Raw genomic sequence first — 17,730 nt, 5'->3', positions numbered from 1 at the left:
AGCAGAGCTTGTATGGGTTTCAGTTTGACTTAATTCTAGTTCTTTCCATTTTGCTTCATAACCCTCTTCACACCAGTAAACCGCGAATTGCAGTTGTGCTGCTGTGTAATAATTTTCCAGACATGGGAGCGACATTCCTCCTTTATCTCTTGGTAATTGTAAGGTTTTATCACAGACCCTCGGTTTCTTATTCTGCCATATAAACCTGGAGATGATCCGGTTCCATCATTAAACTGCTTGGTAGGAATTTCTACTGATAAAGATTGAAAAAGGAACAACAGTTGAGGTAAAATTATAATTTTTATGATTTCTATTCGGTTGTACAAATCGAGCGTCAGGGGAGCCATTTGTCCAGGTTATTTTTTAACTTTATTAGTTATAGTACCATAATTTACTTTGTATATTTTGTTGAAATTTTTAGTAATGTTAACACCTAAATATTTCATGGTTCTTGTTTTCCAATTAAATTTGATTACTTATATCTTCTTTGGGTGAGTAGTTAAAGCACAGGGTCTGAGTTTTTCCAATATTTAATTTATAACCTGAATAAAGTCCAAATTGGTAGAGGCAGGACATGAGGTTAGGTAGACTGGCATCTGGGTCAGATAGGGTCACCAGGACATCATCGGCGTATAGACATGATTTTTATTCTTTCCCCTTAAATATGATTCCCTTAATTTCTGGGTCCTCCCTAATTTTGTGAGCAAGTGGCTCTATAAAAGTGCAAAGAGAATTGGGTTCAGAGGACATCCTGGTTCCAGAGGGATTGTGCCTGAAAGGCCTCCATGTATTTGATCCGGGCTACTGGCGAACTGTATATTGATTTTAAACCATTTATGATTGTATTATTAAAGCCAAACCTCTGCAGAACCAGATATAAGTATTCCCATCATACACAGTCAAAGGCTTTTCAGCATCGAAACTGATTGCTAATGATTTCAGATTATTTCTGCTCATAATGTGGAACCAGTGTAACGCTCGCCTCACATTATCCTGTGTACGTCTATTTTTGATAAATCCTGTCTGGTCTGCATTAATCAATTCAGGGATAATGTTTTCTAGTCTGCTGACAATTATTGAAGTGAATATTTTATAATCAATGTTCAGGACTGAAATGGGCCGGTATGAGCTACACTCACTTTTATCCTTTCCTGGTTTTGGTATAACGGATATTATCGTTTGTTTCCAGGATGGTGGAGTCTCCCCGCCTTTAAGCAAATGATTAAAACATTTTAACAGCAAAGGTGTTATAGATCTCCTAAAATTTTGAATATTTTCAGGATAATTACGGACAGTATGGCCCTCCTGGTTACATCCAAAACACCTCATAGTTTCCGTTGTCGCAAAAATAGTGTAATCAAAACCATCAACCTTAAATTTCATCACTATACTCAGTTCCTCAACATCAGTTTTTAGAATCATAAACACTTGTCTTCTAAAAGAAACAACGTGATTCAACTTTGCTGATTTGAATTTTCATTGTCAACACGACCTGACCGTGACGTGACAATTCCTTCAGCAACACATCGTCACTGATGAAAGGTGGCAAATTAGACGGGATGATCTTTTTATCCGGGTTCATTAAAGGGAAAACAGTAGTTTGGGTATTTCTCAAAACAATTCCCCTCTCAACTACGCTGTTCACCTTATCAATCGAGTCCAAAAACATAACCACTGCATTGTTCATCCTGGACGCTGCCTTCACACTGTCACACCCAACAAGTTCCCCAACAGCCAACCTTCACTAATCTACCGAAAAATCCACGGCAACTGGTATTTTAATACCATGTCGGCGTGAAAGGCTCCTAAAGCCAGCAGCACCGTAACTTTTCCAGACCAGTGAAAACAGAAAGTGTTAACGTGCAAAACAAGTGAAGCAGCACTGATTCCTTTACTGTCCACCGAATCCAACAAAGGGCCAGAGCAGTTCTCTATCCCAGGAAACAGTCTGAAGGATGGAAACGGGCCCAGGTGATTTGGTAACGCAGTACCTTCATAATAATCAGTCAAAAGGGACATTCATGTTCACTTCACTTGTTCCAGTAGCTCAAAAGCTGAACCAACAACTGAAACAGATTTTATTCCCAAACAAGCAGCGAGTTTAACAGGATCATCCAGCCGAGGTCCAGCCAGCTCCACCGCCCTCCCAAGGCAATAAACTTTTGTGGAGCAGTCTGGACCAGGTTGTTGTTCCCCAAACAGGACAATCCAACAAACTCCCAAACAGAACCGGTTCCTGGAGCAGCCAGTGCAGAGACTCAGCCTGCTGCTGCCTACACAGAAAACGCTCTTATAAAAAACTGGAAGGAGAGAAGAGTTCACTTTGCTGGAGTCCATCAGAAAGAGAGGATCCAGACCCATGCCACCAAATCTCTGAAGAACGCAGCATGATATTCTCCTCCACAGCAGATCTGCGGGTCCAGTCAGCCGTCTCTGAATAAACTGAGAATGAAAAGCAGCGCCTCTGCTGGCCGGATGGACCAGGCCTCGTCCACCTTCTTCTCTCGGCAGAAAGAGAATACTTTGAGGAATCCAGTGAAGTTTATCCCATAAAAATCCACCAGAACCCTTTGAACATTTGATACAAGAGAAACTGGAGGATCAACACACATCAACCGGTGGAAGAAACTAGATTATTAATGAGAAGAACTCGTCCTCTATATGACATTTTAGGTCAAATCCACTTCAAAAGTCGACCCTTAACATTATCCAACACATTTTCCCAATTTTTTTCCACAAAAGTTTCATTACCCAAAAACACACCTGAATATTTGAGCCCTCCTTTTCTCCACACTAAACCTCCAGACAGACTGAGTTGATCCTCCAACCGACTCCCAACGGTTATAGCCTCACTCTTTCTCCAGTTTATTTTTGGCAGAAGAGATGCAGCCAAAAAGAAAGACAGTGTTGACTAAAACATCAATATCTTCCTGTGTGTTTACAAAAACTATTAAATCATCAGCATAAACTGAGAACTGAAAAGAGACATTACACCCAGGAATAGAAACATCAATCTTTCCTCAGCTTGTGAAGCATCCCTGAAAAGAACAACCTTGCCTCACTCCTCTTAAAACATTGAATGGAGCATTTAAACCTCCATTTATTTTAAGTATACTCGCAATGTCACCATATAAAACCTGGATCATAGCTACAGGCACATGCAGAGGGGGGGGGCGCAGGGGGGCTTGAGCCCCTGCCCCTTTTATCCTTGATGCCCTTTTTGAGTTTTGTTTTTTCAAAAAATGTTTTTTTATTTTTAATCTGTATGTCAGAAGGCCTGTTTGTTCCCCTCAGCAATAATATTTCTCTAAATATAATAATGTAGTAAAATAAACTAGTCTGGCTGCCCTCAGGCTAATAATGACTCTCAGAGCCTCCATGTTGTTCAGACTCCATGGTGAGGAGGAGGAGGAGGAGGAGGATCTGTTCCTCTATCTATCTAATTATGGGCAAGAATATTTTCATTAACTGGTTTGTGAATAAAAACGTAGGTCTGATGTTAGAAAAACTGTTTCTATTTATATTTTCATAATCGTCCTGCAATAGTGGGACAAAACCCGCCTCACCACTAAACTCAGAAATGCTGCAGAGAAACTTCTGACTGTAACTTCATCATTCTGCTAAAAGCCCGGTTCGGTTCACTACAGGCAGTCTGGGTCGGAACCACCGACAGATAGAAAGAATATCTGTCTTTATATCAGACATCCTGATATAAGACACTGAGACTGTCACCGCGAGTCGCAACGCAGCTCAAAGTCCCGGTACCACCCGGTACCACCCGGTACCACCTGGTACCACCTGGTACCACCCGGTACCACCCGGTACCACCCGGTACCACCCGGTACCACCTGGTACCACCTGGTACCACCCGGTACCACCTGGTACCACCTGCTCTCTGTTCTCTGCTTCTCCTTACCGTTTCTACCAGGCGGGTTAAAGCCGCTGGAGGTTCTGGGCTGTAAACAGAAGTTACTGCAGAACCTCAAGTGTTAAAGGAAGATTCGGCCCAATTAGAGTTCATGAAATAAACATCAGAGAAAATATTGTAGCAATAATCAGAACCGCAGCAAAAAGCCAAATATGCCACAATGAAATGAACCAAAATGTCTCCAAAGCATCAGGGGACTGACAGGGGCCACCGGGGGATTCCAGGTGGATTCCAGGTAGATTCCAGGTAGATTCCAGAGATGTGCATCTCAGCAGCTGTTCCTCCAGGGCCGGCCAAGGTAATATGGGGCCTTAGCCAGAACCCCCCGTCCTACTAAGAACCTCAGCATCACTAACATGTTTAAATGTCGATCAGGTGAATCTGAGAGGGAGACCAGGTTTAAAATCAATCACTGATTATTGGTTATTGGCTGTGATGTATTTGTGAACAAACACAATTCAAACACAAAGATTACACCATATTGTAACCATGGCAACACAACAATCAAACTACCAAGATCATTCTTTAAACTTTTACAAAGTAAACGTCCTAGTTAAATCCTAAATGTATTATTTATTTTTCTCAGCTGATGCATTAAATAAAATGTAATAACATTGTTATTCTCTATAAATGATGCTACAGGTTTAGATCTATGGTCTGTGGTACAATTAGACCATTTCTAGGGGCCCCTGAATGTCTGGAGGCCCCTTAGTGTCTGGAGGCCCCTGAGTGTCTGGAGGCCCCTGAGTGTCTGGAGGCCCCTGAGTGTCTGGAGGCCCCTAGTGTCTGGAGGCCCCTAGTGTCTGGAGGCCCCTGAATGGCCCCTACCAGCAGCTACTGAGTTTTCTTTGCCTTGATATGCCAGTCTAATAATTCTAGATCTAGAGGTTTAACATCTAACTATTATATAGTTTTAACCCCTTTGAGTTTCTGATCTATAAATCAGTCTGCAGCCAGGTTGTTCTAGAGGTTAAATAGATATTATTAGGGCTTCATTAGTAAAATGGCAGCACATTAGCTTATTTCATAACTTCATGACCTTTGACCTTTTCTCCTCTGGTCTGTTTAACAGCTACAGTCTCAGATCAGCTCAGCCCTCCAGGACTGTCAGCAGCAGAAACAGAAACTTTTTACCTGTTGGGGAAAATAGAGACTAGATTTGCTTTGCATTTCCTGCATGATGGCGATGATCCAGTAGGATCCAGTTAGATTCTTGATTATTATGGGTTGTTGCTGTGTTGTTGTACGGAGTTTTTGTTCAATGTGGCCCTTTTTTAATTTGAGCCCCTGCCCCTCCATAGGTCTCTGCACGGCCCTGCATAGCTATGAAACCAAAAGCAGTCAAAGTTTGCCACAAATATTGATGTTCAACCAGGTCTAAAGCTTTTTCTTGATCTATAGAAATCAGACCAATATCTATACCCAATGAGCTGGAGATTTCCAAAACATCTCTGATTAAAGTGACATTATTACTTATCAGCCTGCCAGGCACACAACACGTCTGGTCCCCATGAATGACTGAAGCCATCACTTCTCTAAGTCTGGTAGCCAGGACTTTGGAAAATATTTTTTAGTGCAGAGCAAAGAGACTGGTCGCCAGTTCCTTATATCCTGTAAATCTCCTTTCTTTGGGAGCAGAGTAACGTCTGCAGCTCAGAGGCAGCCAACCTCTCTGCAGACTATCTGTGATAACCTCCAACAAGTCCTCTCCGATCACAGACCAGAATGACTTGTAGAAATCAACAGGAAGACCATCCATGCCAGGAGATCTACCATCTTTAGGCTCATCAAGACAGTATGCAGTTCATGCAGCGTGAGCTGAGCCTCCAGTTTTCCATTGGCTTCAGCATCCACCTGAGGAAGTCCTTCGTAGAAACCACCGCTCACATCAGGGTTCTCCAAATGTTCACTTTTAAAAAGGTCTTTATAGAAACTGACAGCAAACTTCCTGATCTCAGAGGAACCTGAGATAGTAGAACCACAGTCAGGCTTTAGGGAGTGAACAATCTTTCTTTGCCCATTCTTTTTTTCTAGTCCGAAGAAAAAGTGAGATGGGGCATCCATCGCTGTTACACTTAGGAAGCGCAATCTGACCAAGACTCCTTTGGCTGCTGTGCCCAACAGGTTGGCCAGAACGGCCTTTTTATCTTTGAGGGAATCTAAAAACCCTCGGTTTCCTGTAGACGCTGCCAAACCCTGCAGCTCTACCATCTGAGTCTCCAAGTCCCTCAGAGATCTGGTTATGTCTCTAGTGACATTGTGAGTGAACTGTTGACACAACTGCTTAATTTGACATTTAACATAATCCCACCACTGTTGAACACAAGAAAAATCTGATTTAGATTGTTTATGACTGATCCAGAAATATTCAAAAGCTGTTCTAAAAGCTCTTTCGTTTAAAAGAGCTGTATTAAAATGCCAATAAACACTCTGTTCACAAATATTTTTAATAAACATAGAGCAACAAACCAGACAGTGATCAGAAAAACCAACAGGAATTATTTGACAATTCTTAAATATATTCAAATGATGTTTAAAAGCATAAATACGATCCAATCTTGCCAAGGATAAACGATTATCTTTAGAATGACTCCATGTACTGTATACTGTCTCTGATTCCTGTTGAAGGCTCTCCACACATCCGAAAGGTCAGAGGTCGCAGGCCGCTGCCTGAGCCTTCGAGAGGATTCAGCATGAGGCTCTAAGTGATTCAATAGATCATTCTATCCACCCCTTAGTTGGAGCATAAACATTAAGAAAAACTAAATTCACATTTTCATATTTGGCTTTAACTTTCAATAAATAAATAGGCCAAACATTCTTAGAAAACCCGATCAAAACACCACCAGTCCAGCTGGACTTGTGACTAAAACAACCTTCCAATCACTCTCATCATCAGCAGTGCTGTGTGTTTCTTGAATTAACTTTATATCAATTTTCTTTAAAGCTATAAATCTAATACACTCAGCCCTTTTCACTTAATCTCTGGCACCATTTAAATTTAATGTGCTTATTTTAAAATCACACATAGAAATGAAGAAACAAAAGAAAAGACACAGAGAAACATAAAATATTTCTCTAAATATCCTCATCTTCATCAGCAGTAATTTCTTGGGCTCTGACTTTCAAAATCGGTTTATTTGAGCGATAAATTTCTTGATCTGTTAACACATCATCTACAAAATGTCCAGTTTTCTTTGTTAAAGCCCGAGAGGATTCAACAAATAGTTTTAAATCTGGAAAATATTCTTCTACCTTGGTCAGCCTGAGTCCTTTAGTTTTTTGTAGAAACTTCTTAATTTCTGCAGGAGGATCCAGATTCTGCTGATCGTGGCTCAAAGGCAGGTTACTGTCAGACTCCAAACTGTCTCTGCTGCTTTGTTCGCTCTCTTAGCTCTGAGAGCTTCAGTGCTGCAGTTAGCAGGTCCAGAACTTTTCCTTGGACAGTTTCAACAACTCCTCATCAAGCATGCTGTCATCTTCACAAAAGCTTTCACAAAAAACTTCATCAGTTCTTTTTTCCCCTGAATCTGCATCAAAACTCCTCACAGATTGATCATGTTTCATCTCACTATCGGTGATATCAACTTCATTGGAACGATCAGACTCTATAAAGGATCAAACTTCAGGCTGTTCCTCTGCAGCTACAACAGAAGGATCACCAGGAACCCCGGAACCAGCAACACCAAGGCCCACTCCGACTACCGTCAAACCACCAGTGGCCGCGTGGCCCGCTTCAGCGGTACCGTGACCCGCTTCGGCGGTACTGCGTTGGCAGCATCGTGACCCGCTTCAGCGGTACCGTGTCGGCGGCACCGTGACCCGCTTCGGCTGCACCATCACCAGCATTCACCATCTGTGTTTTCTTAAGCTTTTCTGGACACGATCGAATCACATGACCTTCTGCAACCAAAACATTTCATGTTCTCCGAAGAGGCAAAAACCATATAATTAAACCATCTACTTTGAAATTAAAGGACAGGTTTAGCTCATTAGCTCCGTCTTTAAGGATCATGAATACCTGCCCGCTATGACACACGACATGTTTAAGAAGCGCAGATTTACAACCCAAAGAAACCATCTTTATGGGTGGAACTAGCTGTCCATAGCGTGACGACTCCTTAACAAGGAGATCATTTTTAATAAACGGGGTGGATTGGAGATGATGATCTTTTTAGCTGGAGTGACCAGCGGGAGATCCTGTGTGAAAGTGTCATGAATGATGACGCCCCTTTCAACCAAATCATTCACCGTAGATGTTCTATCAAGAAAGATCCTGATCGCACCATTCAGACAGGAAGCAGATTTCACACCTTCACAACCTAAGCTAAGCTAAGGCTGCCTCCTCTACCCAACAATTCACTGTTGGTATGAGTTTGACATCATGCCGACGTGTCAACTTTTCAAACTCCGCACCGACCTCCACAACGGACATGATGCCAAAACGCCAAACCAAACCGGGAGCAAAAACCTACCGGACCAGCCTGGGACAACCAGAACTCAACTTAAGATCAAGTAACTGTGTGAAGAGAAAAGTGTTCAAAACACCTTGCAGAAAAAGGTAGAAAGAAAACTCAGAAAATCACTCAGTCTAACACTCCCGTCTCTAGCTCTATTCACTCTGAGACAGATGGAGACAGAGAGAGATTTTTTTGATTTTTAAAAACTCATTTATTCACTCAGTGGTGATACATAGGAACATTCAACACCAAGTCAAATTAACACATTCATAAATGAAAGTTCTGAATTATTTAAAGTAAATAAAACACCTTCATAATCCCAAACATTCTGAAAAATATTTAGCTCATCCACTTTTAAATAATATTTATATTCTAACATCACTCTTGCTCTAACCATACTCTTAAAAAGTTTTACACAATCAGTATTCTGTTCATTACTAATTTTAAATTTTCTACTCAAATATATTGCAAGCTTTGCTTGACCGCAAAAAAATTTAACAACCGTCCAATTTTCTTTTTTCCTTTGCCATATAAAGAACCAAAAATAAAAGACTGTTCTGTAAAACTTTCTCCAAAAGATTTCCAGATATCTCTTATTATTGTAAATAAATCCATTAATCTAAAACATTGTACAAAACAATGGAAAATAGTTTCTCTTAATAAACAAAACGGACATTTAATAATAGAATAGATTAATAATAGAAACAAAAGCATTAATCGCAATAATACCATGTAAAATTCTCCATTGAAAATCACCAACATTTTTAGTTAATGCTGGTTTATATAATAATCCCCACACAGGTTTCACATCAAAACCAACTTTAAAATAATCTCTCCAAGGAGTATCTTTTTTATCTTTTAATTTGACTTTGTTCAAAGCCTTAACACATTTCATATATATTAACTTTCCATTCACAGAATCCAAAATTGTCCATTCATTTCTTCCTTTCTCTAAAAAAGGTCCAGGACATTCAAGGTCTTTCATTTGTGGCTTAAAACAGCTTCAGGAAGGGATCTGCTTCATCAGGTGTTAGACGCCCATCATCCCTTTATGAGTCTTTTGTCGTCTTCAGATAACATTCGCTTAAAAGTTGCCAACATAATGCTTACAGTTCTTAGAGAGTGAATCTCCAATCTTCGAGCCAAAGGAACAACATCATCCATCTCAGATCCAACAAGTTCAAGCAGATGTTTGAACGTAACCAGCCCACTTTTCATCAAACGTTCAGAAATCATAGCCATTTTGTCCCACGCTGAACCCAAACCAGATCCCTGGAGGACTGGTTCCAGTAATAACCAGTTTAAAGATGTGGATGGTCCAACTCTCTTCGTTTCCATGAGGTTCCAAGATTTTAACACACCAACATAAAAAGATGACAAACACTTTACATTATGTTTTGAAAAGTCAACAATAAAAAAGTTTTACCAAAACCTAAATTACCAACTTTTGAAAAAAAACATTCTGTAACTTTTCTCCACAAAACATTTTGATCACCAAACAAAAAACTCTTTAAATCTGTGATCTGAAGGCTGTTTTCCTCTAAATGAGTCAAACCTCCTTCTTCCTTTGGTAAAAACAAAACACTCTGAGGGACCCAATGTAATCTGTCCCAAAAGAAATTTAACTCAATAGTCTGTAGTTTCACCAAAAGACCGATAACAGATACGCGATGCCACAAAGTTGAAGCAACCAGATTATTAATAATTAGTGTACGGCCTCTATAAGAACATCGTGGCAAAAGCCGTTTCTTTAATCTACCCTCCATTAATTCAATAAAACCTTCCCAATTTTTCATGACCTCTATTTGATCCCCCAAATAAACACCCAAATATTTAAAACCATTTTTCAGCCACTTTAATTCATCAGGTAATTTAGGTTCTTGTTTTGTCCACTTACCAACTGACAAAGCTTTACTCTTGCTCCAATTAACTTTGGATGAAGAAATTTTACCAAAACACTCAATAATTTTAATGAAATTAAAAACATCAGACTCTTTTGTGATTGCCACAATAATATCATCAGCATATGCAGAAAGTTGAAAAGGTGAAGAAACTTCACTTAACTTTATACCCTGCAACCTTTTCCTGATTTGCCATAACAAGAGATCAATGCTCAATGAATACAACATTCCTGACATTGCACAACCTCAGCCACTTCCTCTCTTTACATTAAAATGTGACTTAAACCACCATTGACTTTCAATACACTTTCAATGTCACAATAGAGGATTTTAATCATAGCAATGAACCCAGAGGAGAAACCAAAAGCTTTCAAAGTATTCCATAAATATTGGTGCTCCACTCGATCAAATGCCTTTTCTTGGTCAACAGAAATCAGACCAAAGTTTAAACCCAATAAATTAGAGACGTCCAAATAATCTCAAATTAAAGTTATGTTATCTCTTATTGATCTGCCAGGGATGCAATAAGACTGATCAACATGAATAACTTGATCAATCACGTTTCTCAATCTGCCTGCCAGAACCTTTGAGAAGATCTTATAGTCAGTACACAACAGACTGACGGGTCTCCAATTCCTTATTTCATGAAGATCATCCTTCTTAGGAATAAGAGTGAGCTCAGCTCTGCGACAGCTAAGGGGTAACATTCCTCTTACCACCCTGTTATTGAGAACAGATCGTCAGCCAACATATAAAACACATAAAATTATAAAACTCCACAGACAAGCCATCTATTCCTGGAGCTTTGCCATTTTCCATGCTCAGCAGCGCCTCCTGCAGTTCTTCCAACGTCAACTCATGCTCCAAAATGACCTTGTCTTGGTCCGACACCTTTTGCAAGTCCTTAAGAAACTCTGCTGTTATCCCAGAATCTTCTCTAAACTCACTGGCATACAACGTGAAGAAACGTCCACAGCTCTTTTCCGCAGTTCGGTGGGATCTGTCAACTCTTTTCCTTCTTCAGGACGAATGCAACGAATGAGACGATTTTGTCCATTTTTCTGTGAGGGAGCATCCATTCAGAGACACTTTGAAAACGTGAACGTAGCAGAACTCCCTGCGCTCTGAGCCCAGCAGATCAGCAAAGCAGTTTTCTTTTGTTTCTCCTTACTCCCTTCAACAGAAGTAATGACATCCTCAATGACATGTTCTGAAACACTTGACTGCTTTTGCTCTCCTGTTGAAACTCCTTCCTCAGGATTAATTTCTTGAGCTTCTTCCCCAGCAGCAGCCACCGGAGCTCCCTCCCCAGTTACACCCACTATAGCTCCATTCGCAGTATCCGCTGATGTTCCTGGTTCTGGATTTTCGTCAGCCTGAACATTCTCTTTTTGAATATTTTCAGGATAATTACGGACAGTATGGCCCTCCTGGTTACATCCAAAACACCTCATAGTTTCCGTTGTCGCAAAAATAGTGTAATCAAAACCATCAACCTTAAATTTCATCACTATACTCAGTTCCTCAACATTAGTTTTTAGAATCATAAACACTTGTCTTCTAAAAGAAACAACGTGATTCAACTTTGCTGATTTGAATTTTCATTGTCAACACGACCTGACCGTGACGTGACAATTCCTTCAGCAACACATCGTCACTGATGAAAGGTGGCAAATTAGACGGGATGATCTTTTTATCCGGGTTCATTAAAGGGAAAACAGTAGTTTGGGTATTTCTCAAAACAATTCCCCTCTCAACTACGCTGTTCACCTTATCAATCGAGTCCAAAAACATAACCACTGCATTGTTCATCCTGGACGCTGCCTTCACACTGTCACACCCAACAAGTTCCCCAACAGCCAACCTTCACTAATCTACCGAAAAATCCACGGCAACTGGTATTTTAATACCATGTCGGCGTGAAAGGCTCCTAAAGCCAGCAGCACCGTAACTTTTCCAGACCATCGCACCGAGCTAAAAACTCGGTGCTGCCGGAAAAAACTCCACTGAAACACCAGTGAAAACAAAAATGTGTTATCGTGCGAAACAGATGAAACAGCACTGTAAAAAGTGAAGTTCAAACCTTTAGAAAACCTGACACTTGTTCTCCTTCCACTCCACACATGCAGCAGACGCTCACACATGCGCACTAGAGAGAGAGAGAGAGAGACAGAGAGAAAGAGAGAGAGACAGACAGAGAGAGAGAGAGAGAGACAGAGAGAAAGAGAGAGAGACAGAGAGAGAGAAAAAGAGAGACAGACAGGGAGAGAGACAGACAGAGAGAGACACAGTCGCCTTGTGCTTGGTTCCTTCTTGCTCCTGCTCAGTGCTCATAGTTGAGTGTTTTGTTTTTTTAATTGCCGGTTTTTGTCCAGCAGACAGTTTTGGTTTCTGACGTGGGCAGTTTGGGCAACCGCCCAGGGCGTTATCATGTTAGGGTGGCACCAGAACTCAGTGGATTGTGTGACAGAGATGAAGCAAAGCAGAACAAAGAGTTTGAATTGATAATGATGTTGGTTAAATATATTTCTGCTGTAAGTATTTAATATCTAGATGTTTTTATGGGAATGTGATTTTTTTTCTGATCATTTTAAGAAGCAATTTTGATCATATTTCAGATTTTATTGTGTCATGTAGCGCGGGGTGCCTGTCTTGCTCTCGGGTTCGCTGCACCGCTGCACCGCTGTCCCAAGATCGACTCCTCTTCCTCAGTGGGATGTCTTCCCCCACCTCCTTCTTTCCACCCCCTTCCTGTTGGATTTCTTTCAAAATAAATGCCACTAGCAGAAAAAAATGTGAAGTTCACGCTATGATAGGACAGGAGACAGGATGTTTCCAAGTCACTCAACACTTGTTAGGTCTGTTTAAAGTGCATTTTTCAGGGAAACAACTTTCTCTTGAGTGCATTTATTTTATGTTAAATGAAACATTTCAAAGGTTTAATAATTTCTCTCATTTTGCCGAATTACATCTAACTCTGCAGGGTTTCCCTGAAATTCTGATGCCCAGAATCACAAATTAAATCTAAACCGTGTTACAGAGTAAACACATAAAAACATGTTTTATCTGCAGCATTGTTCATTTCATGGCGCTTTACTGATGCATTAAAATTAAACATGATAGGTACACTTAATGATACTTTATTAGTGATTAGGTGATTATGGTTGCCACCTTTCAGAAATCAAAATAAGGGACGCCCACCAAAATTATACTCCAATCAGAGTAGCATACCTTCAACACGTTTATACTTAATTAGATTTACTTAAGCTTTAATGAAGTAGGCGTAAAAAGTATTTGGTAAAAATCTACTCAAGTACTGGGTAATTGATCATAATGCCTGATTTAATATTCAGAATGTGTCCTAACCCTAACCCAGAATATAAAAGTTATGTAAACATTCTGGGGTTTTAAATAGTATTATCCAAATATTTATATAATTAAGGAGTTTGGTTTGGAGGCTGAGGGCCAGTGCAGTCAGTGTCTTTTCATGGAGAGCACTTAAAAAAAGAATGAAACAAAAAACAGCAATATATTTAATCATTTAATATTCTGAGCAAAGAGGCGATTGTGTCTGATTCTTTCTCCGTGCAGCAGCTAAAAGTGCAGAATTTTAATTTTTATTACTGGTAATTATTAAAGTAAAATTGTGAAGATTAAAAAAATCGACCACTGAATATTAAAAAAGACATTTATTTGGTATAACTTCTTCAGTTCCCCTGTTGGCCTGCAGGTCTGCTGTATTTTTGCTTAGCATGATTTTTCTTCATTGATAGGAAGTCAGATTATCCAAACTGGTAAACCACATTAATTCAATATTAGTGAAATAATACATTAAAGGACCACTGGACAATTATTCATAAAATGTATCAACATTTCTAAATATACAGAAAGTCCTTTTTAAAGTAGGAAATATTTAGGTATGTACTGTTAATCTATTAGCATGATTTGTTCTTTAAATTTTTATTCATATTACTTTGGCTGATACTATTATATATTGAATAAATTATCATCCAAACTCAACATCCTAAGCAAAGAATCAAATCACAATAATAAACTTAATCAATAATAAAATGTTCTGTACCATGTCAGCATCAGGAGATGATTGAGGATGAAGAGACTCTGATTTCTGGTTCTTTTGGTTCTGATGGGTCTGCGGTTCCTCTCCTGATCCATTCTGTCCATCATACAGCAGCTCACGGCGCCACCAAGGACACTTTTTAAAAACTTTCCCTGTTTTCATCCTCACTAACATTATTCAGCCTGGGATTTATGAGAGTTTTTGCTCCTAAGGACAGTGAATCGGGTCGAGGACGTTTTAAAAAGACGCGGGTTGATAGCAGCTCACCGCGGCTGCGCAGTGTCCGTCTCTAGGCAACGGTGATGTTCAGCGTCGGTCCGTAGCGTTCTGGGGTCCTTTAGCTCCCACCACGACAATTTAGCTGACCTTAATATTTCCTGTTTTATTTTGGTCATTATTGTTAAACTTAGTGTTGATGTGTGTATTATAGGCGTTTCTATCAGACAGTTATAGAAATATGGAACAAATCGCGTCCCGTATCGGTTCAATGCGGGACGCGACATTTAGCAGCCAAATACATTCCCTATTGTACGGGACGGGTGGCAACGCTACAGGTGACACATTCAGCAAGTACTTTTACTTTTAATACTTAAGTATTTTTAAAAGCCAGTACTTTTTTACTTTTACTCAAGTAAAAAATGTTAATGTGGTGCATTTACTTTTACTAGAGTACATTTTTGTCTGTTTACTTAAGTACATTGAGTACTTTCTCCACCACTGTAAAAGATGCAATAACCTGCAGGCCCACTTCTCTCCACGTTTCCTCTCAGTTTCTCCTTCTTAGCGTTAGCTGACGTATCTAAGTGCTAAGAGCTAACTTCCTGTAACTGGTGAGCAGCAGTTGCCTTCAAAATAAAAGCTGCATCTCTGTCTATGGGGGCCAGTCACATCAGATGATGACTGCTAGCAGCAGCTGATCATTTATCGATTAGCAGCTAACTGCTAGCAGCCAAAACTCTGTTAGCAGAAATCCAGTCAGTTCATGTCTTCATCATCCTGAACCAACAACATGGACACACAGTCTGCGTCATCCCCAGGAATCCATGCTGTTTCCTGCTGCATGGGCCCCATCATCAGGTCCAGAACGGGTCCCATCATTGGGACCAGAACGGGCCCCATCATCAGGTCCAGAACGGGCCCCATCATTGGGACCAGAACGGGCCCCATCATCAGGTCCAGAACGGGTCCCATCATTGGGACCAGAACGGGCCCCATCATCAGGTCCAGAACGGGCCCCATCTCTGGGGGGCTTTTGCTGCTTTGACCAGTCTGATCAGATCAAACTGGATCCACTTGGTTCAGCGCAGCTGATCAGATCCATGATCTACAGTTCAGATGATGAGAGAGAATCCAGAAAACACAGCAGAGGTCAAAGGTCAGAGAGGAAGTTGCTTCACTGAGAGCAGGAAGTAAATAAATTCTTCGGCCCATGAACCGTAAAAATACCCGGTCTAGTCCAGCACTCATAGGTGTGTGTGTGTGTGTGTGTGTGTGAAGCTGTTTTCTGCTGTTCTCCTGGTAATCTTCTCTCTTCTCTCCTCCCATCAGCCATCTGTGCAGGCGGCTGCGGCGGGCACCGCGGCGTGTGCGAGGCGCCCGGACGCTGCCGGTGTAACGTGGGCTGGGAGGGGCAGCGCTGCGACAGCTGCAAGCGGCATCCCGGCTGCCTGCACGGCACCTGCCAGCTGCCCTGGGAGTGCAGCTGCAATGAGGGCTGGGGAGGCCTGTACTGCAACCAAGGTGGGTCCGACCCGGTCCGGTTTCCTCTAAAATGACTGAAGACGAGACACCAGACTGACCTCTGACCTCTGGAGTCCACACAGAGCAGACCCGATGTGAGGCCCTGTTCTAAGAGCCACAGGTCCAACCCTGTCACATGACCCGGTGTCGACCCGTCGGGTCAGACGGACTGAGAGACGTAGCATTCACTAAAGAATCCTGGAAAAGTTCTGATCCAGATGGTCTGTTTTTCCGGTCTGACCCGGTCCACACAGAATCAGCACCAGAACCGCCTTTTGGTCCAGAGGGAGGAGGCGGGGCTTAACCTGGTCCAGAGCTGGTTTGCTGTGAATCGACCCAATTAGAAACAGAACCAGGAAAAACTCTGACATCAGCTCAGAACCAACAGGAAGTCCCGTATCTCAACTTCCTGTTTGGTTTTACATCCCTTAGTGACCAAAGTAATAAAAACTTACTGAGACCAACCAGTAAAAACCTGACAATGTCTTTGAATTTTGGTTTAACAGAATCAATCAATCAATCAATCAATCAATCAATCAATCAATCAATCAATCAATCAATCAATCAATCTCTACTTGCATACCACATTCCAGCAGGTTGATGTTTCCATAGCAACTCTAACCAGCTGGTTTTAGTCCGGGGACTCAGTGATGGACTGCAGAACCTTGTTGGTGTCTCTATCTTCCTGGTTTTAGTCAGAACTCCAGCAGCAGCGCTCTGGATCAGCTGCACACTATAACTAAAAACCTGCAATCAGTAAAATAATATTTAACAATAAGGTTGTCTGTACCCTAAATTATACACGAGTCAAATAAATCTCACAACACTGCATTTATCAAATAATGTCAAGAAAAAGGAAACATTCATTCAAAGTCAAATGCAGGTTGATTAAAATAAACAATCCTAAGTTACTAAGTCAAACTTCCTGACAGCCTGGCTTTGTTTGGTCTGGCTCAGATATTTCTGACTGAGCTCAGTAATTCAGGAGGAGGCAGAGGAGTTCAATATTTTTTTCAGAGATTGTCTTATGTTAGGACAGCGAAGGTTTTAATACGTATGTAAAATCTTTTGTGTTTAAGTTTCCTGCTGCAGCTCTCAGCAGCTGCTCGGTGTGAGAGTTCACTGTCTGGAGGTTCAGCGGCTCCGTCTGTGAAACATCACCAGCAGTAGCGGCGGTCCAACAGCCGGAGCAGAACCAGCGTCTCACTCCGCAGCCTGTTGACTTGAATGATTGTTCGGGTTATCTGTTTAGCTTTCTGACCGTCGTGCTAATCGTGTTGGTAGCTGTGCTGCTTTACCTGCTATCTGTTTGTCTTCTTCCTGCGTTGAGCCTCGATGTAGCCAAACTCCGTCAAGTGTTTGTTTTTTAAATGTTATATTAGGTTTGTTGTGTTGATGCATTTTGACGAGCTTCACCGCCGAGGTCATTTTCCACCGCAACACGCAAACGTCTCCATTCACTCTGAGCGTTAAGTTAAAACTCCTCACTACGGGATTTGATGATGATGATGATGATGATGAATACTTCATTAATCCCCAAGGGGAAATTCAAGGTCCCAGCAGCTTAAGACATTACACACAACATACACTACAGTTCACACAATATATTACAAAAACACTAGA

General features: G+C 41.1%; 1 protein-coding gene across 2 annotated transcripts in view; it reads left to right on the top strand.

Annotated features, from left to right (window-relative positions):
* The window catches only part of LOC102238166 (delta-like protein C), a 331,023-nt gene that overhangs the window by 21,782 nt on the left and 291,511 nt on the right, over positions 1 to 17,730 (top strand). For both annotated transcript variants that reach the window (XM_023351150.1, XM_023351151.1), the window contains exon 5: positions 15,916 to 16,107. In XM_023351150.1, the coding sequence (XP_023206918.1) occupies positions 15,916 to 16,107 (192 nt within the window). The remainder of the gene's footprint in view (positions 1 to 15,915; positions 16,108 to 17,730) is intronic.

This window comes from Xiphophorus maculatus, chromosome 18, assembly GCF_002775205.1.
Source record: "Xiphophorus maculatus strain JP 163 A chromosome 18, X_maculatus-5.0-male, whole genome shotgun sequence".
Lineage (NCBI taxonomy): Eukaryota > Metazoa > Chordata > Actinopteri > Cyprinodontiformes > Poeciliidae > Xiphophorus > Xiphophorus maculatus.
The sequence above is the reverse complement of the archived record's forward strand: the minus strand, read 5'-3'. Positions and strand labels throughout refer to the sequence as shown.